At 43.7% G+C, this 27,194-nt stretch overlaps 1 protein-coding gene across 1 annotated transcript in view; it reads right to left on the minus strand.

Moving 5' to 3' along the window:
* LOC132781568 (AP-5 complex subunit zeta-1) overlaps positions 1-18,575 on the minus strand; it is a 30,555-nt gene extending 11,980 nt beyond the window's left edge. The window contains exons 1-12 of the mRNA XM_067460532.1: positions 18,457-18,575; positions 15,632-15,769; positions 14,251-14,437; positions 12,056-12,200; positions 11,805-11,914; positions 11,491-11,659; positions 11,031-11,171; positions 8,909-8,946; positions 8,656-8,818; positions 4,536-4,714; positions 1,886-2,028; positions 247-393 (exon numbers count right to left, since the gene is read on the minus strand). Coding sequence (XP_067316633.1) covers positions 247-393; positions 1,886-2,028; positions 4,536-4,714; positions 8,656-8,818; positions 8,909-8,946; positions 11,031-11,171; positions 11,491-11,659; positions 11,805-11,914; positions 12,056-12,200; positions 14,251-14,437; positions 15,632-15,769; positions 18,457-18,497 — 1,601 coding nt within the window. The 5' untranslated portion in view covers positions 18,498-18,575. The remainder of the gene's footprint in view (positions 1-246; positions 394-1,885; positions 2,029-4,535; positions 4,715-8,655; positions 8,819-8,908; positions 8,947-11,030; positions 11,172-11,490; positions 11,660-11,804; positions 11,915-12,055; positions 12,201-14,250; positions 14,438-15,631; positions 15,770-18,456) is intronic.
* Between the last annotated feature and the right edge of the window lie 8,619 nt (positions 18,576-27,194).

A 27,194-nucleotide genomic window follows, 5' to 3' on the forward strand; every position in this document is an offset into this window, starting at 1 on the left:
GCATGCGTACTCAGCAGCAGAGTAGCACAGCGCAAGGGCAGATGTCTTCACTGTATCTGGTTGTGATCCCCAGGTTGTGCCAGTCAGCTTTCGTATGATATTGTTTCTAGCACCCACTTTTTGCTTGATGTTCAGGCAGTGCTTCTTGTAGGTAAGTACAAGTAAATACATCTAGGTAACTGAGGTACAAATATTCCAGAGAAAGGAAAAGAAAAGAGAGGCCATCGATTCAGCAACATGTCCTACCTGCCAGGCTCTCCAGGCGCCAACTCGGCCCGGAGAAGGTACTGGAAGAGGCCCCTGTATTCCGGGTGACGGAGGGCTTCCTGGCAAGTGGTTGGCTTGGAAGAAGGGTCCAAGGGCGTCCGTTCAGACAGCGGAGTCAGGGAAGACCTATTGTAGTCGTTGTCCAAAAAAGTAGCCATGTTAGTCTCTTGCAGCACAAAAAGGAGGGGGGAAAAGAAACATTGCAGCACACTTAAGACAAACAGATTGTGATTCCAGCATAAACTTTTGTGGATACAGACTTACTTATTACAATGCAGTACAAAGTGATGTTAAAGCCTCGTGTTATGAAGCATAAAAGCAGCATATTGATGCTCTGTAATAACCCCAGTGCATGGCAAGTGCCCAATGTACAATTCAACTACACTAAAGCGCAAACACACAACTAAAACATAAGACTGAGACACCAAACTAAGACTAATGCTCAAACTATCAATACAAACTAACTAAGTTGAATGTAAAGAAATTCTACCACCTCTTCCAAACTATAATGAAAAAAGGAAATCCAAAAAAGGTAATGTATTGTTCTATCATTACAGATCTAGCTAAATACGGATCCTGCATTTAATTAATCATATCAGTTTATTAATCTGTTTGCAGTTGTGTACCTTTTACCACTGAGCAAATTGGGTCTTTGGATTGCAATAAAGGTTTGATTGATTGATTGAGATCTAGCTAAATTAAACTAACTATGGTTGCTAGAGCTCCTGATGGCGCAGTGGGTTAAAGCACTGAGCTGCTGAGCTTGTTGACCGAAAGGTTGCACGTTCGATTCCGGGGAGCGGCATGAGTTTCTGCTGTCAGCCCTAGCTTCTGCCAACCTAGCAGTTTGAAAACATGCAAATGTGAGTAGATCAATAGGTACCGCTCCGGCGGGAAGCTAACGGTGCTCCATGCAGTCATGCCGGCCACATGACCTTGGAGGTGTCTATGAACAACGCCGGCTCTTCGGCTTAGAAATGGAGATGAGCACCACACCCCAGAGTCAGACATGACTGGACTTAATGTCAAGGGGACAACCTTTACCTTTTACTATGGTTGCTAGTAGCTAAATTATTAGATTTTTTTTTATCAGAAATTGTTTCGTAGAATCCTAGACTTGGAAGAGACCTGGAGGGCCATCCAGTCCAACCCCATTCTGCCAAGAAGCAGGAAAATCGCATTCAAAGCACATCCAACAGATGGCCATCCAGCCTCTGTTTCTAAGCCTCCAAAGAAGGAGCCTCCTCCACACTCCAAGGCAGAGAGTTCCACTGCTGAACAGCTCTCTCTCTCACTGTTAGGAAGTTCTTTCTCATGTTCAGGTGGAATCTCCTTTATTTCCTGTAGTTTGAAGCCACTTAAGAAGATCTTAACATCTTAGAAGGTTCATAAGGAGAGATACGTTCGGATAGGTAAGGTATAGGTATATCCTTATAGGCTTCTGACTTTGCCATCCTACAAGTGAGTGGGAAATTGGTTTCTGGGCCTTCGCTTCTCTCACCTGCCTATCAACCTGCACTGTTGCTGGGGGAGCAACTGTTCCAAGCAGAAGGGGCCATCTGTGGCATGGGGAAGGCTGGCAGCCCCAGACGCCATATAGGGTGAAGGGCACCTTTACCTCAGTTGGACATCCAGCACAGCAGTCAAACAAGGCAGGTCGAGCAGCAAGTGAAATATCTCCAAGGCCGTGTCCGGTCCAAGCAAGGCTGGCAAAATGTCCATATAGTCCGCAACCAGGGCTGGGCTATTCCATGCTAGGAACTGCAAAGAGAAGAAGTTGATAGCCATGTATAAATATGTAGGGGATATGACAGCCATGTATAAATATGTGAGAGGAAGCCACAGGGGGAGGAGGGAGCAAGCTTGTTTTCTGCTTCCTTGGAGACTAGGACGCAAGGGAACAACGGCTTCAAACTACAAGAGAGGAGATTCCATCTGAACATGAGGAAAAACTTCCTGAGTGTGAGAGCCGTTCAGCAGTGGAACTCTCCGCCCCGGAGTGTGGTAAAGGCTCCTTCTTTGGAAGCTTTTAAGCAGAGGCTGGATGGCCATCTGTCAGGGGTGATTTGAATGCAATATTCCTGCTTCTTGGCAGGATGGGGTTGGACTGGATGGCCCATGAGGTCTCTTCCAACTCTTTGATTCTATGATTCTGTGATTCTTTGCACATCCCAAGTGAATGATCAAACAGTGGGCGGAAAGCACAGCAAAACAAGAGGAGGAAGCTAAGAGTTTAATCTCTTTGCACATTGACATAATTCTGCATAATGTAACTAATCAGGTCCTGCTGTCTATCAAGCTCTGTAAGGCCCTGTAACGATGGCCAACAATTTGTGAAGAAGCCACCGGTTTGTAACGATTTTGTAAAGATGCCACCACTTTGTAAGGGCTTATTAAATTGATAGCGTAGCAAATAGCTATTAATATTGAATTGGTCTTTTTTCAAGGTGTAGCGTGACTTAACTTGGAAAGAGGGGCGGCTCAACCCATTACGCAAAGTAAGGATTTGCAGTGTAGTTGATTTTGCCCAGGGGCACTCTTGAGGCGCTCTTGGGGGGAAATAAACCTTGAGATATGCGAGTTGTAGTTACTGGGATGTATAGTTCACCTACAATCAAAGAGCATTCTGAACTCCCCCAAAGATGGAATTGAACCAAATATGGCACACAGAACTCCCACAACAGAAAATATATATCAGTGATTTGGAGGGGGGGGGGGGGGACACCAAAAATACTGTGTGCTTATCATTGAAAATTACCTCTGCTTGGAAAGGATTTGTAACAGAGGCTATGCTTTATAAAAACTGTAACAAGTTTATGGAAATGTAGCAGAAGCTTGATGGTTTCAATGTTTCTTACTCTTAGAGACACATATCTTCCGAGGTTACATTTATAACATTTCTTAAACCAACTCTGGAAAAGACTCTTCCTTCCACTAAACAGGTTTCAAACTTATTTTTCGTCAAACGGTGTTTCTTTCCTTTGTACATAATAATATATAATAATAATAAACTTTATTTGTACCCCGCTCCATCTCCCCAATGGGGACTCGGTGCGGCTTACATGAGGCCAAGTCCAAAACAACAATTACATGAAATAAAAAAACCCGAAAATGCAAATAATAAACAATAATAACGCAATTACATAAAACAAAAGACAACATAACAATATAAAATTACAATAAACACAATCACGGTAACATGGGCGAGATACAAGATACAAGCTTATTCTTTCTTTGTGATATTTTTGTTGCAAATAAGATTCTCACTGGGTTTCTCTCACCCCTTCTACTCATACACTAACTACTAATATAAATAAGTCAACTCGACTTATCTAAACTACCTAGGCTAAAAGCCAAAACCTTCCTGATCCTCACTACAGTAGAATCAGACTTTCCCTGTAGTTTTTAAACTACAGATTATTATTATTATTATTATTATTATTATTATTATTATTATACTTTATTTGTACCCCGCCAGCATCTCCCGAAGGACTCGATGTGGCTTACATAGGCCAAGGCCTCAAAACACAACACAACAATACAACACCTAAAGCAAATTAAAAACAGTTAAGCAGTATTAACAACAAGCAATAAACAATACATCAAGACACTATAAAACTGGGCCGGGCCAGAGTAATGGGTACAAGATTAAAAGTGCTGATGTGACAGGTGATATGTAAGGATTATAGGGTAAGTGCAGTTTGCAGTAAGCTTAGTTCTACTAAAGTGCTTCTGGGACTTGTTATTGGAGATTCCTATTCTGGAAAGGCATATCGGAACAGCCAGGTCTTCAAGTTCTTTCTAAAGAGTGCCAATGTCGGGGCCTGTCTAAGATCTTTTGGGAGGGTGTTCCAGAGTCGGGGGGCCACCACAGAAAAGGCCCTGTCTCGTGTCCCCACCAAGCACGCCTTCCTGTTTCTCACTACTACAGAACCAACCACTCCTGTAGTTCGCTGACTACAGACTGACTGTTTTAAAATGGCTGCCCTGCCAAGTGGCAGTTGGCTCCGCCCCTATTTCCAAAGCAACCCAGCTCAAAGTGAGCTGAGCAGGCTACCGTCCTCCCCAGTTATGCAACTTTAAATACTTACCCTTTCAAACGCCTATCTATAACTATACATAACAGTAGATTAAAATTTACACTTCACCACAAGCCCATACCAAACTTTTCTGAATCTGACATCCTCCATATGCATTTAACTACAGCATTTGGGCTGTGCAGACACTTTCCAAAATTCTCCCCCTGGCTTACAATGCAGCCTTGGTACCTTGAATATGTTTGGGGTGTTCTGGCGGAAGATGCTGACACTCTCGGCAAATAAGGGAAGGTTGTGCCTGCAGAACTGGACAAACTCGTAGGCCAGCATGGGGCTGTGGAAGAGCTGAGCGGGGACCTTGGTGAACAGGTGCTTGTAAACAGCCTCCGAGTCCACTGCTGCCGTCTCGCCTAAGGATGGACAAGGAAACGGCAAAGAGAAATAATGTAAGAATACAGGGGTATTTGCAGGAATGAAGTTACTGTGTTCTTGGCCATTAGTTCCTTCACAGAAAATGTGGTAATGGAGGCAGAGGGGTTGCTTCTGGTGTGAGAGAATTGTCTGTCTGCAAGGAAGTTGTTTAGGGCATCCTGTGGGAGGCTTCTCTCATGATCTTGCATAAGCTGGAGCTTATTTATTTATTTATCGTGTCAGGAGCAACCAGACAGTTGTATTACATTTTTAACAAAACAAACAAACAAACAGACAGACAAAACACAAAGTATGCAAGCTTGGTAGTTGATTGAATGTCCTTTGACCAGTATCTGGCCACTCGGAGTGCCTCTGGTGTTGCCGCAAGAAAGCTAGAGAAGGAAGAATGGAGAGAAAGAGGGAAGGAAAAGAAAAAGGGGAGAAGGAAGGAAAGAGGTAGAGAAGGAAGGAAGGAAGGAAGGAAGGAAGGAAAGAAAAAAGGAAGGAAGGAGGGAGTGAAGGCAGGAGGGCAACATGTGGCGAGTACAGCTAGTAACATATAATAACACTTTATTTATATTCTGCCCTATCTCCCCAAGAGGACTCAGGGCAGGTCACAGTACATACACACGGCAACCTTCAATGCCATTGTGGATAGTTGGGACAGAGATAGACAGAAAAGAAAGGAGGTGTGTTGTGTTGACATCCAGCTTTTTGGCTCCATGGAGGTTGTGCTTGAATCCAGCCACAGGGGGGTGCTGTCGCTCCATCCTCTGTGGCGAAGAGCCACCAGGACTTACTCTTTCCTTTTGGGCATTTTCTGATCTTTTTCTTTATGGTATCATAAAATACCTCCCTCACTTTTTAGCGGTACCTAATTTCTCTACTTACAGCTTAAGCTGTTTTTGAACTGTTTAGTTAAACAGTAAGCTGGGCTGACAGTCAGGTGCTCACACCAACCCAGGACTTTGAACTGGCAACCTTTTGGTTGGTGGAGCTTATTTATTTATTTATCATGTCAGAAGCAAACCAAACAGTTGTACTGTATTTTTTAACAAACAAAAAAACAAACAAAACACAAAGTTTGCAAGCTTGATAGTTGATTAAATGTCCTTTGACCAGTCTCTGGCCACTTGGAGTGCTTCTGGTGTTGCCGCAAGAAGGTCCTCCATGGTGCATGTGGCAGGGCTCAGGTTGCATTGCAGCAGGTGGTCAGTGGTTTTCTCTTCTCCACACTCGCATGTTGTGGATTCCACTTTGTGGCCCCATTTCCTCAGGTTGGCTCTGCATCTCATGGTGCCAGAGCGCAGTCTGTTCAGCGCCTTCCAAGTCGCCCAGACCTCTGGGTGCCCAGGGGGAGTCTCTCATTTGGTATCAGCCATTGATTGAGGTTCTGGGTTTGAGCCTGCCACTTTTGGACTCTTGCTTGCTGAGGTGTTCCAGCGAGTGTCTCTGTAGATCTTAGAAAACTATTTCTTGATTTAAGTTGACGTGCTGGCTGATACCCAAACAGGGGATGAGTTGGAGATGTCTCTGCCTTGGTCCTTTCACTATTGGCTGCTACTTCCCGGCGGATGTCAGGTGGTGCAATACCGGCTAAACAGTGTAATTTCTCCAATGGTGTAGAGTGCAGACACCCCGTGATAATGCGGCATGTCCATTAAGAGCCACATCTACTGTTTTATTTTCTGGTGACAGCTCATGAGACAGGTTAATCTCCTTTCCCTTTTCTCCCTCTGTTTTCTTGCTTAGTAGGTAATTCTGTGGACGGCTGTTGTTTATCCTTCCCATTGTAGGCAAGCATGCACAATGAAAGTAGGGTTGGCTAGACTAGAACCCCAATGCTTCTCAGAAGAATCATAGTTGGAAGAGATCACATGGTCCAATCTTTAAGCAGTGGTTCTCAACCTGTGGGTCCGCAGGTGTATTGTTTACATGTGATTTATATTAATTGTATTGTATTTATTGTTTTTGTTTAATTGCTTTCTGTTTTTATTGATGTGTTGTTGGGCTTGGCCTCATGTAAGCTGCTCCAAGTCCCTTGGGGAAATGGTGGCGGGGTATAAATAAAGATTATTATTATTATTATTATTATTATTATTATTTTGGCCTACAACTCGAAAGGGTCTGCAAGAAAGATGTCGAAATCAACGGGGTGACAATCCCCAAAGGCGTGGTGGTGATGGTCCCTCCCTACAATCTCTACCGGGATCCAGAATACTGGCCAGAACCTGAAGAGTTTAGACCCGAGAGGTAATCTCTTCTCCTTTCTCTGCCACTCCTCGGACGGATTCATGATAGTAGATCTTTTGTCAGTGGGTCAATATCTTTCTTGAATGAATATGGGATTTTCATAGTGAAATTATATGTTCTGCAGGTAATTAGATAGATGGATGGATAGATGGATAGGTGGATAGATGGCTGGCTGAATGGATAGATGGATGGATAGAGGGATAGAGGGATAGAGGGATGGATGGATAGAGGGATGGATAGAGGGATGGATAGAGGGATAGATAGAGGGATGGATAGAGGGATAGATAGAGGGATGGATAGAGGGATGGATAGAGGGATAGAGGGATGGATGGATAGAGGGGTTGATAGAGGGATAGATAGAGGGATGGATAGAGGGATAGATAGAGGGATGGATAGAGGGATGGATAGAGGGATGGATAGAGGGATGGATAGAGGGATAGATAAGAGGGATGGATAGAGAGAAGGATAGAGGGGTGGATAGAGGGATAGATAGAGGGATAGATAGAGGGATAGATAGAGGGATAGATAGTAGATCTTTTGTCAGTGGGTCAATATCTTTCTTGAATGAATATGGGATTTTCATAGTGAAATTATATGTTCTGCAGTTAATTAGATAGATGGATGGATAGATGGATAGGTGGTTAGATGGATAGATGGATGGCTGGATGGATAGATGGATAGGTGGATGGATAGATGGATAGAGGGATAGAGGGACAGAGGGATGGATGGATAGAGGGATGGATAGAGGGATAGATAGAGGGATGGATAGAGGGATGGATAGAGGGATAGATAGAGGGATGGAGAGAGGGATGGATAGAGGGATAGATAGAGGGATGGATAGAGGGATGGATAGAGGGATAGATAGAGGGATGGATAGAGGGATGGATAGAGGGATAGATAGAGGGATGGATAGAGGGATAGATAAGAGGAATGGATAGAGGGATGGATAGAGGGATGGATAGAGGGATAGATAGAGGGATGGATAGAGGGATGGATAGAAGGATAGATAGAGGGATAGATCCATCTATCTAAGAGGGATAGAGGGATAGATAGAGGGATAGAGGAATAGATAGAGGGATAGAGGGATAGAGGGATAGATAGATAGATGGATGGATGGATAGATAGATAGATAGATAGATAGATAGATAGATGGATAGAGAGATGGATGGATGGATGGATGGATGGATGGATGGATAGATGGATAGATAGGTGGATGGATGGATGGATGGATGGATAGATAGATGGATAGATAGACAGATAGATGGATGGATGGATGGATGGATGGATGGATAGATAAGTGGATAGATAGATATTTTTCATAGATGGATGTACGTTCTTTGGATATTCATTACATACCCTATACAGCAGTGGTTCTCAACCTGGGGTCCTCAGATGTTTTTGGCCTACAACTCCCAGAAATCCAAGCCAGTTTATCAGCTGTTAGGATTTCTGGGAGTTGAAGGCCAAAACATCTGGGGACCCACAGGTGGAGAACCACTGCTTTAGAGTATTCTTTCCTGCAGAAATACCTGTTCACAATCAATACCAAAAGTCTATGTTTTTGTGCATCCACATAAAGTTCCAATACACTTTCCAGCCATATCTAGACTTCAGATTGCACATTAGTTTTACCAAGGGTATAAAGGGTGGTGTCCTGAGAAGGGGAAAGGCCATAATTCTGACATACTGTGGTTCAGGAAGAACTGGGCAATAGGCAGCAACACCCGAGCGTAGGAAAGGTCTCCACTGATCCGGCTGTGCAAGTTCTTCAGACAAGAGAGTGAGCGGTAGACGTAAGAGGAGTCCTGCCTGCAAATAATATCCATGATGGTGATTGCTTCAACGAGGCACTGCAGGGGAAAGAAAAAAAATCCCACAATGACAGATCCCACAATGCTTGCCCTTCATATACAAGGCCTCCTTCTCGCTGCGCTACTTACTGCTTTCTGCAGCTCGGCATCTGCCTTCTTCAGAGCACCTGGCAGGCAAAACAAATCCAAGTCAAACCGTGTCCGAAATATTAAAAAATATTTTTAATTACAAAAATGGGAGTCAAGCACTGAAAGGGTTATATGGATACAATCACTCAACAAAATCTGCAGTTCAATATAAGCAGGTGTGCCTGTAGCTTAGTAGTCTGCAGTCTGAGACAGGTCTCTGTGGGAGAAAGGCCTCAGTGTGTTAGTAGGCCACAATATGAGTAGGGCTCACTGTTAGTTTGCCTCTGTATGAAAGAGGCATCAGTCTGAGAGAGCCCTCAGTGGGAGAAAGAAACATCAGTCTGAGAAAGCCCTTAGTGGGAGAAAGGCTTCAGTGTGTTAGTAGGCCTCTATATGAGTAGGCCTCACTGTTAGTTTGCCTCTGCATGAAAGAGGCATCAGTCTGAGAGAGCCCTCAGTGGGAGAAAGAAACATCAGTCTGAGAAAGCCCTTAGTGGGAGAAAGGCTTCAGTGTGTTAGTAGGCCTCTATATGAGTAGGCCTCACTGTTAGTTTGCCTCTGTATGAAAGAGGCATCAGTCTGAGAGAGCCCTCAGTGGGAGAAAGACCTCAGTGTGTTAGTAGGCCTCAGTATGAAAAGGCCTGATGTGAGAGAATTCCAAAGTTGAAGGCCTTGTATGTAAAACTATTGTGTGAAACTCCAGTGTGAAACTCGTGTGTAACTTCAATGTGAGAGGAGTCTCTGTTAGAGCGAAGCTGTTTATCTGCATGAGAAAGAAGCCCAGTGTGGAAGCAAAGAAGGAAGTAAAAAGAACTCTATTTGTGTTATGGAAACTTTGTATGAAAGAGGCATCAGTCTGAGAGAGCCCTCAGTGGGAGAAAGACCTCAATATTAGTAGGCCTCAGTGTTAGTTCACCTCAGTGTGAAAGAGACATCAGTCTGAGAGAGACCTCAGTGGGAAAAAGGCCTCAGTGTGTTAGTAGGCTTCAATATGAGTAGGCCTCACTTTTAGTTTGCCTCGGTGTGAAAGAGGTATCAGTCTGAGAGAGTCCTCAGTGGGAGAAAGGCCTCAGTGTGTTCGTAGGCCTCAATATGAGTAGGCCTCACTGTTAGTTTGCCTCTGTGTGAAAGAGATGTCAGTCTGAGAGAGTCCTCAGTGGGAAAAAGGCCTCAGTGTGTTAGTAGGCCTCAATATGGAGTAGGCCTCACTGTTAGTTTGCCTCTGTGTGAAAGAGGTGTCAGTTTGAGAGAGCCCTCAGTGGGAGAAAGGCCTCAGTGTGTTAGTAGGCCTCAATATGAGTAAGCCTCAGTGTTAGTTTGCGTCAGTCTGAGAGAGCCCTCAGTGGGAGAAAGGCCTCAGAGTGTTAGTAGGCCTCAATATGAGTAGGCCTCACTGTTAGTTTGCCTCTGTGTGAAAGAGGTGTCAGTGTGTTGGTAGGCCTTGGTATGAAAAAGCCTGATGTGAGAGAATTGCCAAGTTGAAGGCCTCATATGTAAAACTATTGTGTGAAACTCCAGTGTGAAGGCTACAGTGTGAAACTCCTGCGTAACTTCAATGTGAGAGGAGGCTCTATGAGAGTGAAGCTGTTTATCTGCATGAGAAAGAAGCCCAGCGTGGAAGCAAAGAAGGAAGTAAAAAGAACTTTGTTATGGAAACTTTGTTCTTATAACTAGTGCAAGCATATTATTTTGCAATAAAGGAAAGCCTCCTAAAGAAGAAATAACATTGGACTGTGTGTTTTTGTTCTATCACTTTTGGCTACTGGTGCTGGGTCATGCTGCTGCTAAGTTACTCTGCTGCATATTTATGATGAGGGTCTTTTGTTAATAAGTCCATTTGCCCAACAAACCCCTTATAATGTGGATTGGGAGAGCTCAACCCAAGGGTCCTGCCTGGCCCATGCCCCACAACTGACTCCAAGGCAAAGTGGAAACACAGTCACTGTTGGATTGCTCATGAAGATTCAAAATCTTGGGGTGAGGAGGAGGATCTGTTATTTGAAGTACAATGAAACCCATATAAGCTGCAATGTGGGAAAGGAAATAGTATGGGAAAGGGTTGAAAGAGCATAGTAAACATCTGCACGCCAACCACTGAAACGAAAAGACCATGAAGACTCACGGCGGTTGCACTGCTCTATAAGACGCTGGCAGTATTCGAAAGCCTTCTCCCGCAAGCGCTCCTTTGGAGGAAGAAGGCGGCTGGAGCTGGAGGTGACAGAGACCATGGACACAATAGAGCCATCCACCTCGGATTTGTCATCTGCAAGGAAAGCCATAAGGTGGGATCTGCAAGAATGGTCTGAGAAGTCAGCCAAAGGTCCCTAAAGAGGCATATTCTTTGCTAATTAAAACTAAACACACACTTTTTTGTTTTTGTGTTATGTCTTAATTAGATTGCATGCTTGAGAGCAGGCAACTTTTTTGTTGCTCTTGTAAAGCACAATGTGGGTACTATATAAATAATAAATATTAATAAGAATCAAAACAAAGCATGCTGTTGCTAATTCCCTCTCTCGCCTCAGAGAGCCTCGTTCAAGCCCTTGATCAGCCAAACGAACCCAGAAATCACACTTTCTTACCAGAATTTGGACCAGCTGCCCCATCGCTACCATAGCACAGGAGCCACTTCCGCAATATGGAAAAAGCCTGCATGTTGAGCCACTGGTCCTCAGTGTAATACTGCCCAACTGAAAGCACGGTGAAGAAGTCTGTAGCGACTGTGCCATCAACCTCCGCAATGGGACCTGGCTGAAGGAGGGAAGAGACCAGTTACGTTCCAGAAATTCTGGACATCACAAGAAGCTTTTTGAAGCTTCGAGGATCACTCCTGGTTGATCATGAATGATCTCAAATGTTACATATTTTGTTCCTATTTCCATTTCCATCTCCACACCTGTCTTGCTCTGGGATTGAAGAAGCCTCCTGAGGTCTGGGGAACTCCTTGCTGGACACTGGCATACCTCAGCCAGTCCACCATCCTTTTGCTGAGCAGATTGATCTGATCTAGGAAGGCAAAGCAATGAGGGAAACACAACTGTGAGATATGTTACATGCTTTCCATGTTGATGGTTTTTCCTAAGCCAGACCTCTGGCCTTTTCTCAGGCCAAATTGCATTCACACGTCCATAAGATTGTTGCTTTTACCGTCATTAAGGCTCGCTGGTGCAAGACTGATGACCTTTGACAAGAGGGGAAGGAGGTGCCTTGCATTCGGACCTTCGGGAAGTCGGCCTTCGAGGATTTTCACCACACGCTGCCCCACGGCTTCTATGTCTTCCATTTTACCGCCCTTTGCATAAAGTAAACATTGGAATGAGCCACAAAAGCTACAGTAAATTATATGAAGCTCACCAAAAAGTCATCCACACTCTAGCAATATAATCTAGAAACATTACTTGTCTCCAGAATCTCCCAGCTGCATGGGATTGTTCTTGCATTAGTAAAAGTAAAGGTTTCCCCTTGACATTAAGTCTAGTTGTGTCTCACTCTGGAGGGCGGTGCTTATCTCCATTTCTAAACCAAAGAGTTGGCATTGTCCATAGACACCTCCAAGGTCATGTGGCCAGCATGACTGCCTGGAGTGCCATTACCTTCCTGCAGAAGCAGTGCCTATTGTTCTATTCACATTTGCATGTTTTTGAACTACTAGGTTGGCAGAAGCTGGGCCTAACAGCAGGAGCTCAACTTGTTCCCTGGATTCGGACCACCAACCTTTATTTATTTATTTATTTACATTTATATACCGCCCTCCTCACCCCAAAGGGGACTCAGAGTGGCTTACAAGATATATATACATACAATATAGTATATTATTAGCGTACTACAATATCAGTATTAAATATTACTATATTGTACTATACAATATATTATATTGTATAATATAATATATACAATGACCTTGTATAGTACAATATATTGTACTATACAATATAATGGCACAGTGGGTTAAAGCACTGAGCTTGTTGACCAAAAGGTCACAGGTTCGAATCCTGGGAGCGGCGTGAGCTTCTGCTGTCAGCCCCAGTTTCTGCCAACCTAGCAGTTTGAAAACATGCAAATTTATTATTTTACTCTGTTATTATTATTAATACCCCTCGAGTGTAAGCCGAGGGCAGCTTTTACAGCCTAAAAAAAAGGCTGAAAAACTCAAGTATATACAATAATAAGCTACCATTAACTGTTAATCGCAACTTTTATTTCCAAAGACGAAATAATATCGGATATACAGTGAGGCTTAGAAATCTGGCTTTTAGCTTACAGTAAAAACCTAGATTTTGGTAAATACCAGAAGTCACCACATGAGGGAAGCTTTAGAAAGAGGCAAGAAAAACACATTATTTACTAGTGATCTTAACATGTCTGAAAATCTAAGTATGAAGTGAGACAAACTAACTATGAAACAACAATGTAGAATATCTATTTACTTATATTTCTGTAATTTGGGTCTATGGAATGTTGTTGATTTATTGTCTTGCTATGGCCCAATCTGTGTATGTGTGTATTGTGTGTATGTATGTATGTGTGTATGTGTATATATGTGGTTTTGTGTTGTAATGGGGTTTTTGCTTTTTAAGTCATTTGTGCTGTGTTTTTCAGTGTTTTTATGAGTGATGGTCACTTGTTGGCCTGAGAGGTGTACTGTGTCCAAATTTTGTGTCAATTGGTCCAGTGGTTTTTGAGTTATGTTAAACCCACAAATGAACATAACGTTTTTATTTATATAGACTAGCTGTCCCAGTAACTACAAACCCCAAATGTCAAGGTCTATTTCCCCCAAGCTCTATTTGTGTGCATATTTGCGCATATGGAATATTAGTGCTAAGTTTGGTCCAGATCCATCATTGTTTGAGTCCACGGTGGTCTCTGGCTGTAGGTGAACTACAACTCCCAAACTCAAGGTAAATGTCCAAAAACCCCTTTTAATGTTTTCTGTTGATCATGGGAGTTCTGTGTCCCAAGATGGGTTCAATTCCATCATTGGTGGAGTTCAGAATGCTCTTTGATTGTGGGTGTACTATAAATCCCAGCAATTACAACTCCCAAATTACAAAATCAATTTTTTTGAGTGAAGGACATACATTGGGTTGTTAGGTGTATTGTGTCCAAATTTGGTGTCAATTCGTCCAGTGGTTTTTGAGTTATGTTAATCCCACAAACGAACATTACATTTTTATTTATATAGATATGCTGGATTGTCATGTGAGGGTTTTTTGTATTATGTAGTTGTGTTTTATTTTGTATGCCACTTTGAGTCCCAAAGTGGGAGAAAAGTGGGATAGAAGTAAGTAAATAAATAATAATACTAATCTACGGATGTTGCAAGACACTAGCAGACTTACCTGGGCTAGCATAATGGGGAACACCAGACTCAAGAGCCTGGTGTCTTGGATCTTATCCCAAGACAGGGATAAGTCACTATATGGAGAAATCTCCCTCAAGATGGCCGCACAAAGTGTCTGCACTTGCTCAGAGGACTTTGGGAGATGTAGTACTGTCTGTAGCAGTTCCACAAATTTGCCATCCAACCTGCAAGAAGTCATTTCAATCAATCACGCAATTACGAAAGCAAAGGCATTAAGTTGCAAAAGCAAGAGGACAGGAGATTAAAGGCCCTTCTACATTGCCATATAATCCAGAATATCAAGGCAAATATTCCACATTATCTGCTTTGAGATGAGTCCACACTGCCAGATAATCCAGTTTAAAGCAGATAACACCGGGACTGTGGCACAGCTGTCTGAGTGTCAGCTGCATTAAGATCACTTCTGACCATAAGGTCATGAGTTCGAAGTCAGCCCAGGTCGGAGTGAGCTTCCGACCAATTGTTTAGCTTGTTGTTGATCTTTGCAACCCGAAAGACAGTTGCATCTTTCAAGAAGGAAAATTAGGTACCACCTATGTGTGGGGAGGCTAATTTAACTAATTTACGAGGCCATAAAAAAGACTCCAGCAAAGCACTCCATGCGGGGAATGCGGAAGTACTTCATCAGTGTCGCAGATGAACAATGAAAGCGACAGCTCCCCTGGTGGCCAGAAAAGTTAAATAGCCTCTAACTGTTTGTCTATATATGTTGTGTTTCTATGGCATTGAATGTTTGCCATGTATATGTACATTGTAATTCGCCCTGAGTCCCCTGTGGGGTGAGAAGGGCGGAATACAAACACTGCAAATAAATAATAAATAAATAAATAATCTGAATTTTATACAGCTGTGTGGGAGAGGCCTAAGACATTTTACTATTGATATTTTACTCTATTGATCTGAGGTCTGTACAATGCTCTCATGAACAACTGCTTGCTAAAGGAGTATTTCTGGATGTCAAAATATACAGGAATAATAATAATAATAATAATAATAATAATAATAATAATCTTTATCTATACCCTGCCACCATCTCCCAAACGGGGACTTGGGGTGGCTTACATGAGGCCAAGTTCAACACAACATTATAATATGATAAAACCAGAATACAAAACAATCAGCACAGTAAAGTAAATAAAACATGAGAATACAATAAACAGTATAAAATAGTACAATGAGAAATCATTCACAATCACAATGACAATGAGTGGGCCACATATACCTTGATAACAAAGGCTCTGACAAAGGCGTTTCTATTTATGAAGTCTTTTTCTACCCAAACAGCCCTGTCTTCTCCTCCCTGTTCTGTCATTAACTTCCATTTGGACCCAAAACAAGCAGCATTTGCTTCCACTCACTTCCGCCTGTATTTCGTGGCTGAGACAATAAGGAGGAGCCTTTGCAAGCAGTCAATAGTTTCGGTGCCCACGTCATGATTCTGGAGGAGGACGTATATTCGAGAAATGAATTTCTTCAGTTCATCGTCTTGGATTTCCCTGGTATAACAGAAGAATATACAAGTTAAGATAGCCCAAGGTTTTGTAACAACAGTGTGATGCAGCACCTTAAAAAGCCAATGGGATTTTGCACTGCATCAAAAGGTGTCCAGAGTCTAAATCAAGCATGGGCGAGCTTCAATCCTCCAGGTGTTTTGGACTTCTTCCACAATTCCTAGCAGCTGGTAAGCTGTCTGAGGGGTTTGATACTGAAGTCCAAAACATCTGGAGGAAGGGCTAAAGTTTGCCCAAGCCTGATCTAGATCAAGGGAAGTCATGGTGCCCCTCTATTATGCTTTGGTTAGACCTCACCTGGAATGCTATGTCCAATTCTGAGGGCCACAATTTAAGAGGGATATGGTCTCTAAACTGGAAGGTGTCCAGAGAAGGGCAACTGAAATGACACAAAGCTCTGGAGACCATGAATCATCCCTATGAGGAGTGTCTTAAAGAATTGGGCATGTTTAGCCTGCAGAAGAGAAAGTGGTGAGGAGACACGAGAGCCATGTTTCACGATTTGAGAGGATGCTATAAGGAAGAAGGAGCCATGGGTTCAAATGACAGGAAAGGAGCGAGGACCGGATCCTGGCTGTCAATGGCACAAGCCTCATTGGTTCTGACTACCAGAGGTAGGCAAAAAGGGAATTGCTACTGATGGTGCATAACTGCATAATCAAGCAGGGATGTGTGTTACAACTCAAGTACCTCATTCAGTTTCCATGATGCGTTCAGGCTTCCTGCTCTGCCTTAGATGTCAGCTGGTTTTCTTTTAACCCTCAGACTGTATATTTTATTTATTTATTTATTTTTATTTAAAACATATTTTGCCCTTTTCACCCCGAAGGGGACTCAGAGCGGAGCACAACATAAACATGGCAAACATTCAATGCCTGGATACAATACATAAACATTAAAAAAACATTTATCTAAATATTAAAATACACCATTTAAAATAACACAATTTAAAACTGTCCTAGCCATCCGCATCAAATCCAATTGACCCTGTCATCTTTCCCATTGTCGCTTCATTGCCCTGTCCCGAATGCTTGGTCCCACAGCCAAGTTTTGACCATCCTTCTGAAGGACAGGAGGGAGGGGGCCGACCTGATCTCACAAGGAAGGGAGTTCCACAGCAGGGGAACAATCACCGAGAAGGCCCTGTCTCTCGTCCCCACCAATCAGGGGGAAGCGATTTCCATCCCTGTTGCTTGTCTTGAAACTGTTCTAATTTTTAGATTCACACAAAAGACAATGGATTCCCAGAATCGCAACAAACACAAATCCACTACAAGTCATAGTACATAAATCACAAAGATAAATGTTTTTTAGCTTATATAATACAATATTAAATGTATAACCAACTTATATAATACAGCGAAACAATGGCTTCAAACTACAGGAAAGGAGATTCCATCTAAACATGAGGAAGAACTTCCTGACTGTGAGAGCCGTTCAGCAGTGGAACTCTCTGCCCTGGAGTGTGGTAGAGGCTCCTTCTTTGGAAGCTTTTAAACAGAGGCTGGATGGCCATGTGTCAGGGGTGATTTGAATGCAATATTCCTGCTTCTTGGCAGGGGGTTGGACTGGATGGCCCATGAGGTCTCTTCCAACTCTTTGATTCTATGATTCTAAGAGCCATCGGGTCCAACCCCCTTCTGCCATGCAGGAAGATACAATCAAAGCACTCTCGACAGATAGCCATTTAGTCTCTAGAATCATAGAATCAAAGAGTTGGAAGAGACCTCATGGGCCATCCAGTCCAACCCCATTCAGCCAAGAAGCAGGAAAATCGTATTCAAAGCACCCCTAACAGATGGCCACCCAGCCTCTGTTTAAAAACCTCCAAAGGAGGAGCCTTTACCACACTCTGAGGCAGAGAGTTCCACTGCTGAACAGCTCTCACAGTCAGGAAGTTCTTCCTCATGTTCAGATGGAATCTCCTCTCTTGTAGTTGGAAGCCATTGTTCCATTGCGTCCTAGTCTCCAAGGAAGCAGAAAACAAGCTTGCTCCGTCCTCCTCCCTGTGGCTTCCTCTCACATATTTATACATGGCTATCATATCTCCTCTCAGCCTTCTCTTCTTCAGGCTAAACATGCCCAGCTCCTTAAGACGCTCCTCATAGGGCTTGTTCTCCAGACCCTTGATCATTTTAGTCGCCCTTCTCTGGACACATTCCAGCTTGTCAACATCTCCCTTCAATTGTGGTGCCCAGAATTGGACACAATATTCCAGGTGTGGTCCAACCAAGGCGGAATAGAGCATGGGGAGCATGCAAAATATCCAGATCTCTTTCATAGAATCCTAGAGTTGGAAGATACTTCATGGGCCATCCAGCCTCTGTTTAAAAGCCTCCAAAGAAGGAGCCTACACCACACTCCAGGGCAGAGAGTTCCACTGCTGAACAGCTCTCACACTCAGGAAGTTCTTCCTCGTGTTCAGATGGAATCTCCTTTCTTGTAGTTTGAATAGAATAATCTGGATTCAAATAAAATAATATGGATTATCTGTTTTGATAGTCTGGGTTATAATTTGGCATTGTTGAAGGGGCCTTATCTATTCACCAGTAGTTCCCCGAGCTTGCTACAGCCATGTATTTGGGAATGGCAAGTCCCAGAACCCCCCACTCGGGGATTCTGGGAGTTGTAGTCTCCCAAAAGGCCAAAGAAACAGCCCTTCTTCCTCCTACCTGGCCTGACGCAAGAAGCTCTCGCTCCCCGCCGTGTACATCTTGCTCCCTTTTCGCTTCTCTGAAGATAACTGGAAGGAAGAAGCCAAAAAGGAACTTCAAAGGAACACACTGATCACTTGTTTCTCTGGTCGGCCATTTTGGCCGGTGAGTCACTTCTGCGCATGCGCAAGGGTCCGTTCCTAAAGGTTGCCCGGGTTGAAAGTCGGTCCCTCGACATTATAGTTCCAGAGGCGTTTGGGTTGATTGGAGCCTTGAGTGGAGCCTTGCTGGACTGTGTGTATATAGATATATCTATATCTATATATATCTGTAGAATGATGTCCAGGGTGGGAGAAAGAACTCTTGTCTGTTGGAGGCAAGTGTGAATGTTGCAACTGGCAAACTTGAATAGCATTGAATGGCCTTGCAGCTTCAAAGCCTGGCTGCTCTCTTCGAAACTAGGCAAGTGAGGTTTATATATCTGTGGAATGATGTCCAGGGTGGGAGAAAGAACTCTTGTCTACTGGAGGCAAGTGTGAATGCTGCCATTGGCCAGCTTGATGAGCATTGAATGGCCTTGCAGCTTCAAAGCCTGGCTGCTCTCTTCGAAACTAGGCAAGTGAGGTTTATATATCTGTAGAATGATGTCCAGGGTGGGAGAAAGAACTCTTGTCTGTTGGAGGCAAGTGTGAATGTTGCCATTGGCCAGCTTGATCAGCACTGAATGGCCTTGCAGCTTCAAAGCCTGGCTGCTCTCTTCGAAACTAGGCAAGTGAGGTTGATAGATCCGTGGAATGATGTCCAGGGTGGGAGAAAGAACTCTTGTCTGTTGGAGGCAAGTGTGAATGCTGCCATTGGCCAGCTTGATGAGCATTGAATGGCCTTGCAGCTTCAAAGCCTGGCTGCTCTCTTCGAAACTAGGCAAGTGAGGTTTATATATCTGTAGAATGATGTCCAGGGTGGGAGAAAGAACTCTTGTCTGTTGGAGGCAAGTGTGAATGTTGCCATTGCCCAGCTTGATGAGCACTGAATGGCCTTGCAGCTTCAAAGCCTGGCTGCTCTCTTCGAAACTAGGCAAGTGAGGTTTATACATCTGTAGAATGATGTCCAGGATGGGGGAAAGAACTCTTGTCTGTTGGAGGCAAGTGTGAATGTTGCCATTGGCCAGCTTGATGAGCATTGAATGGCCTTGCAGCTTCAAAGCCTGGCTGCTTCCTGCATGGGGGAAATCCTTTGAAAAGGGGAACTCTCTGCCCCGGAGTGTGGTGGAGGCTCCTTCTTTGGAGGTTTTTAAACAGAGGCTGGATGGCCATCTGTCAGGGGTGATTTGAATGCAATATTCCTGCTTCTTGGCAGAATGGGGTTGGACTGGATGGCCCATGAGGTCTCTTCCAACTCTTTGATTCTATGATTATGTGATACCTCACTTGCCTCGTTTCCAACAGACCTCACAACTTCTGACGATGTCTGCCGTAGATGTGGGTGAAACATCAGGAGAGAATGCTTCTGGAACATGGCCATACAACCCAGAAAACTCACAGCAACCGGCCATGAAAACCTTTGACAACACATATAATAAAGTGGTTTATTATAACCATGACACAAAATGCAAGAAAGCAGCCAGGCTTTGAAGCTACAAGGTCATTAAGTGGTAATCAAGGTGGCCAGTTGCAATATTCACACTTGCCTCCAACAGGCAAGAGTGCAAAGTGCTCTGAATGGTCCAGCAAGGGGCCATCAGGTCCCATGCGTGTTAAGAAATGTCTTTTATGTAGATAAGTGACCCATCTTAAAAAAAAAACAATTCAAACATATCAATTTTTTACATATCCTTAGAATCATAGAATCAAAGAGTTGGAAGAGACCTCATGGGCCATCCAGTCCAACCCCATTCTGCCAAGAAGGAGGAATATTGCATTCAAATCACCCCTGACAGATGGCCATCCAGACTCTGTTTAAAAGCCTCTGAAGAAGGAGCCTCCACCACACTCTGGGGCAGAGAGTTCCACTGCTGAACGGCTCTCACAGTCAGGAAGTTCTTCCTAATGTTCAGATGGAATCTCCTCTCTTGTAGTTTGAAGCCATTGTTCCACGTCCTAGTCTCCAAGGAAGCAGAAAACAAGCTTGCTCCCTCCTCCTCCCTGTGGCTTCCTCTCACATATTTATACATGGCTATCATATCTCCTCTCAGCCTTCTCTTCTTCAGGCTAAACATGCCCAGCTCCTTAAGCCGCTCCTCATGGGGCTTGTTCTCCAGACCCCTGATCATTTTAGTTGCCCTCCTCTGGACACATTCCAGCTTGTCAGTATCTCTCTTGAATTGTGATGCCCAGAATTGGACACAATATTCCAGGTGTATTCCAGAGAGAAGGGGCCAGGGGACAGTTCCACCTTGTCTCCTCTGCTGTACTAATTATATAATATAATATAATATAATCTTAATCTATTTAAATACAAAATGTAATGTTCGTTTGTGGGATTAACAGAACTCAAAAACCACTGGACAGATTGACACCAAATTTGAACACAAGACATTTAACAACCCAATGTATGTCCTTCACTCAAAAAATGGATTTTGTCATTTGTGAGTGGTAGTTGCTGGGATTTATAGTTCATCTCCAATCAAAGAGCATTCTGAATCCCACCAACGATGGAATTGAACCAAACTTGGCACACAGTTCTCCCATGACTGACAGAAAATACTGGAAGGATTTGGTGGGCAGTGTCCTTTGGTTTTGGAGTTGTAGTTCACCTACACCCAGAGAGCACTGTGAACTCAAACAATGATGGATCTGGACCAAACTCTACACAAATACTCAATATCCCCAAATGTGAACACTGGTGGAGTTTGGGGAAAATAGAATCTTGACATTTGGGAGCTGTAGTTGCTGGGATTTGTAGATCACCTACAAAAGCATAAAAGCAATGAATAATAAAAATTATAAAAACTATGTCTTCTTGTTCAAAACCTTGACAGTGCCATTTGGACACAAGACACTTCTCAGGCCAACAAGTGACCATCTAATAAAAACACTGAGAAACAGCAGAAGGGACTTAAAAAGCAAAAAAAAAAAAAACCCCATTATAACGCATGTGCAAAACCACATATATACACAAACACACATACACATACACACAAATATATACACACAGATACATGTATATATACACACACAAAACACATATACACAGAAAGGGAGAAGGGAGGAAGGGAGGGAGGGAGAGAAAGAGGGAAAGAAGGAGGGAAGGAGAGACGAAAGGAAAGAAAGGTAGAGAAGGAAGGAAAGAGAGAAGGAAATAAAAAAGTGAAAGAAGGAAGGAAAGAGAGGGGGAAGGAAGGAAGGAGAGAAAGAGGGAGGGAAGGAAGGAAAGAGAGAAGGAAGGATGGAACCAAAGAGCAAAGGGAGGGAGGAAAGAAACAGATAGAGACGGAAGAAAGAAGAAGGGAAAGGAGAATGGAAAGAAAAAGAGAGAAGGAAGGAAAGAGGGAGGGAAGGAAGGAAGGAAGGAGAGAAAGGGGAAGGTTGGCCACAGCAACGTGTGGCGGGCACAGCTAGTATAGTATAATAGATTAACAGTCCAAACAGGGCTGTAGCCCTGAAAAATTTTTCAGGAGGGGTTGAAATTTTCACTGGGGGGTTGAAACCTGCCTCCTAGCTCATGCTGAAGCAAAGAATACAGCAGGGGGCAGAGCAGCCTTCAATAGCCTGCAACTCCACCCCTGTCAACCACCTCCACCAAGTCTGGCCTCCTTAATGAGAGCATTCAACACCCACACCCACAACTTGGTTGCTTCACTACATCGGCTATTGCTGCAAGTAATGACAGTGTGAATAAATTGACCACCAAACGCAGCGCCCAGACACGCATAAAGGAACATGAAAGGCACTGCAGACTCCTTCAACCAGAGAAGTCAGCCATAGCAGAGCACCTGATGAACCAGCCTGGACACAGCATATTATTTGAGAACACAGAAATGCTGGACCACACCAACAACCACCATGTCAGACTACACAGAGAAGCCATTGAAATCCACAAGCAGGTGGACAATTTCAACAGAAAGGAAGAGACCATGAAAATGAACAAAATCTGGCTACCAGTATTAAAAAACTCTAAAATTACAACAGCAAAACAGCAGAGAGGAAACAACCAGGCACAGATTAACACCTCCCAGCAAGAGATTTTCCCAGGCTCAGGCAGGCCTTCAAATGCTAATGAAGGTGATCAGCTGAAACATTCACACCTAACTGCAGCAGGGAAGAGCTCCTTGCCCCACCCCAGCCATTCCACAGATATATAAACCCATTTTTCCTACTTCCAACAGACCTCACTACCTCTGAGGATGCTTGCCATAGATGCAGGCGAAACGTCAGGAGAAATGCCTCTAGAACATGGCTCTATAGCCCGAAAAAACCCACAAGAACCTTGTCAATATTTGCTTGAGATAGAGTTTGCAGTTCTGGAGGGACTTTTGATTTTTTGTATTTCATAGACTTAGCATGGGAATTTGGTTAACCAGTTAAAATTCATGAGTAAACCAGTTTTTTTAAAAAATCTGAAACATTTTGGGAGGGGTTTGAACCCCTAAAACCACCCCCTCGCTACAGGCCTGAGTCCAAACATAAAATCCCATGTAGAATTCTTAAAAGAAAGTGATAGCAGAAGGCCAAGAATTGGTACACTTTTGTGCAAACTTTGAGAAGACCAGAGTCTTCGCTTTGGGGTTGAGAGCCGAGCCACTGAACTCAGCAAACATGAACTTCTTAATAAGCATGCCGAAGCCGTCGTGCTTTTCAGTGACATTCAGCTTTTCTGCTCAGGGCTTTTCCTGAGGATTTCCTTTGATAACGGCTTTGCGACGCTTCCCTCTGAAATGCTGAGACAATAATACTTAAGGAAGTAGGTTATTAATTATTGTTCTAAATGTGCCACCTTGTTCTGAGAGGTTTCCGGGGCTTATCCAGGTTTTTGTTTCCTGAGAACTGGGTCATTGGAAAGTGATGTGGAAAAAGAAAGTTTATTTTGCATATATATATATATACACACTAGCTGTACTAGCCATGCATTGCTGTGGCTATCCTTCCCTCCCTCTTTCTCTCCTTCTTTCCCTCCTTTCATTCCCTCTTTCCTTCCTTCCTTCCCTTTTCTTCTTTCCTTCTCTCCTTCCTTCCTTCTCTACCTCTTTCCTTCCTCCCTTTTCCTTTTCCTTCCCTTTCTCTCCTTTCTTCTTTCTCTGCCTCTTTCCTTCCTTCCTTCACTTTTTGCTTCCATCCGTCTTTCTTTCCCTCCCTCTTTCTCTCCTTTCTTCCTTCTCCACCTCTTTCCCTCCTTCCTTTGCTCCCTCTTTCCTTTCCTTTTTTCTTTCTTTCTCTACCTTTCTTTCCTCCCCCTTTTCTTTTCCTCTCTTTCCTTCTCTACCTCTTTCCTTCCTTCCTTTGCTTTTTGCTTCCATCCTTATTTCTGTCTTTCCTTCCCTCTCTCTTTCTCCCTTTCTTTCTCTTTTTCCTTTGCTCCTTCTTTCCCTCCTTTCCTTTTTTCCTTTCTTCTCTCCTTCTTTCCCAACCCCTTTCTTTCCATCCCTTTTCTTTTCCTCTTTTCCTCCTTTCTTCCTTCTCTATTTCTTTCCTTCCTTCCTTTGCTCTTTCCTTCCATCTTTCCTTCTTTCCTTCTTTCCTTCCTTCCTTCCTTCCTTTTTTCCTGTATCGTCATTTAGCTTTTCGTCATTTAGCTTTTTGGGGGTTTTAAGTCCTTTCCACTGTTTTTCTTTTTGCGGGGGGGGGGGGGGGGGTCTGAGTGATGGTCACTTGTTGGTCTGTTAGGGGGGGTAGTATCCAAATTTCGTGTCATTTAATCCAGTGGTTTTTGAGTTATGTACATTTTTAAGTTATGTTATATAAGCACAAAGCTGACATAGGGCTCATGCGGACCCCGGACCAAGGTTCCTCTCACTTCCCATCACCCATCTTGACCACCCTTTCATCCCAATGGACCCCATACCAACCCTCACCACCATGGTTGCCCCAGTCCCCTCGGCTGGGAGCCCCCAGTATACATGGATCCCTATTATGTACCTTACTTAATGTATATATCCTTTTGCTCCCTTGCTACTTCATGGTTCGCTTTTCGCAGACTCGCTCTTTTGCGGATTAAAAAAAAAGAATTTAAAATATACAAGTAACTTATTTACTTACTTACTTACTTACTTAGGTGATCCCTTGTTGTCTGAGTAGGATTGTCTTCCAAGACTGGTGTCCTGGCGGTGGGTCCGTAGGTGGCTGTGGAGCCCTATTCTTGACATGCATCTTCTCCCGCAGTGAGGGCATTGGTTTCTAGGTGGAAGGCGGTCTCCATCGGGATTGGCTTGATGCGCCTTCCTCTTGGCACGTTTCTCTCTTTTGCCCTCCATTTATGCCTCTTCAAATTCTGCAGCACTGCTGGTCACAGCTGACCTCCAGTTAGAGTGCTCAAGGGCCAGGGCTTCCCAGTTCTCAGCATCCAAACCACAGTTTCTAAGGTTGGCTTTGAGCCCATCTTTAAATCTTTTTTCCTGCCCACCAACATTACGTTTTCTGTTCTTGAGTTCGGAATAGAGCAACTGTTTTGGGAGATGGTGACTGGGCATTCAGACAACGTGGCCGGTCCAGCGGAATTGATGGCGGAGGACCATCGCTTCAATGCTGATGGTCTTTGCTTCTTCCAGCACGCTGACATTTGTCCGCCTGTCTTCCTAAGAGATTTGCAGGATTTTTTGGAGTCCGGGCTGATGGAATCATTCCAAGAGTTGCATGTGATGTCTGTAGATAGTCCATGACACGCAGGCGTATAACAGGGTTGGGAGGACAATAGTTTTATAAACAAGCACCTTGGTATCCCTACAGATGCCCCAGTTGTTGGGAATCAGCCTGTGTTTGTGTTTCAGGATCCTGATGTGGGAAATGATGAGGGAAACGAAGGTGCTGAGGTACAAGATAGAGATGGTTTGGTCAATGATTTTCAGGCAGACAGTGACAGAGAGGCCCCAGTGCAAAGGGCAGTTTCTCATGAGAATATCCCTGCTGGGCCTAGCAATAATGGTTCACTCCCTCTCTCTGTGAGCTCTCAAGATTTGGGTTTGGAAAACAATCTGACACCTGGGAATTTTAATGAGCAGCCAGATAGGGAGCTGAAGAATACACGGCTGGAGATTAGCCAGGATCGACAGCAAACTCAGTGTTTACGCCGCTCCGAAAGGCTTTGTCTGATAAGAGGAAAATGTGGGGGGAAGCGAAACCAATTTCTGAGTTTTGGGATATAAGGTTTGCCTCAAGGGAAAACCTGTTAGATCAGGCATCGTTTGGAAATCAAGTTCATGTGCTATGGAAATCCTATTCAGGGGTCTTGTTCCTGTGAAGTTTTTTAGCCTTTTGGATTGTCTTTGCATCTTGGTGATTCCTGTCTGGATAAATGCTTCTTGGATTGCTTTTCTATCTGGTGTGGACATTGCTTTGTGTTACTACCTTTTCTGGACTTATTACTTTTTGGAACTTTCTTATTTTCTTACAAGCATTTATTTCTTCTGGCAATTTACTAAGCTTCAATAAAAGAAGATCTGTTTCTTCACTCTTTGTGTGGTGTGTTTTAAAGTCAGAGGGCTTTTTCCTGACCTGGAGTGCAACACCGGTCCTCGAACACTCTCTGCTTCATTCGGAAAAATTCTGCACTTGCAGAGCTCAGGCAGTGTTGTATTTCAGTGTCAATGTTGACTTTTGTGGAGAGGTGGCTGCCAAGGGAGCAGAAATGGTCAGCATTTTCTAATGTTACACCATTAAGCTGTATCTCTGGCATTGGAGAGGGAGTGGTTGGTGACTGCTGGAAGAGTACTTTGGTTTTCTCAATGTTTAATGACAGGCCGAGTTTCTCGTATGCTTCTGCAAAGGTGTTTAGAGTGGCTTGTAGGTCTTCTTCTGAATGTGCACAGACTACGTTGTCATCAGCATATTGGAGTTCTATAACAGTTGTTGTTGTGACCTTGGGAGAGCTGACCATCCTGTTAAAACAGAGCCAACAGCTGTGTGATTGGAAGGACAAAATGTTCAATGACAGGCCGAGCTTCTCGTATGCTTCTGCGAAGGTGTTTAGAGTGGCTTGTAGGTCTTCTTCTGAATGTGCACAGACGACGTTGTCATCAGCATACTGGAGTTCTATAACAGTTGTTGTTGCGACCTTGGAAGAGCTGACCATCCTGTTATATCAGAGCCAACAGCTGTGTGACTGGAAGGACAAAATGTTCAATGACAGGCTGAGCTTCTCGTATGCTTCTGCGAAGGTGTTTAGAGTGGCTTTTAGGTGTTCTTCTGAATGTGCACATAGTACGTTGTCATCAGCATATTGGAGTTCTATAACAGTTATACTAGAAGTGTGGTAAATAACTGCTTAAAGGGAAGAAATGACGAGGGAATTGGATTTTTGTCGGGAAAGAGAACCATTCACCCCGCCTGCCATGCCTAGCTTAGGGAAATAAATACTGACCTACTTTATGGGGTCTTGTAAAGATTACGGAGATAATGTATGTGAAGCCGTGCCGATTCAATACCATCTTCTCAAATGAGTTGGAATTGCTGGAGTATTATCCTAAGCCTAATCGCTTTTTGGTGTTTGTCGTCTCCTTGATCCTCTCCTCCCGCCTCTTCCTGAAATCCAACGGAGCCGTTCGGAGGCTTAACCTTTCCCGAGTCTTCAAATTATGAACAGGGCTCACTACTTCGTCGTTGATGCTT

The sequence above is a fragment of the Anolis sagrei genome, chromosome X (assembly GCF_037176765.1).
Source record: "Anolis sagrei isolate rAnoSag1 chromosome X, rAnoSag1.mat, whole genome shotgun sequence".
Classification (NCBI taxonomy): domain Eukaryota; kingdom Metazoa; phylum Chordata; class Lepidosauria; order Squamata; family Dactyloidae; genus Anolis; species Anolis sagrei.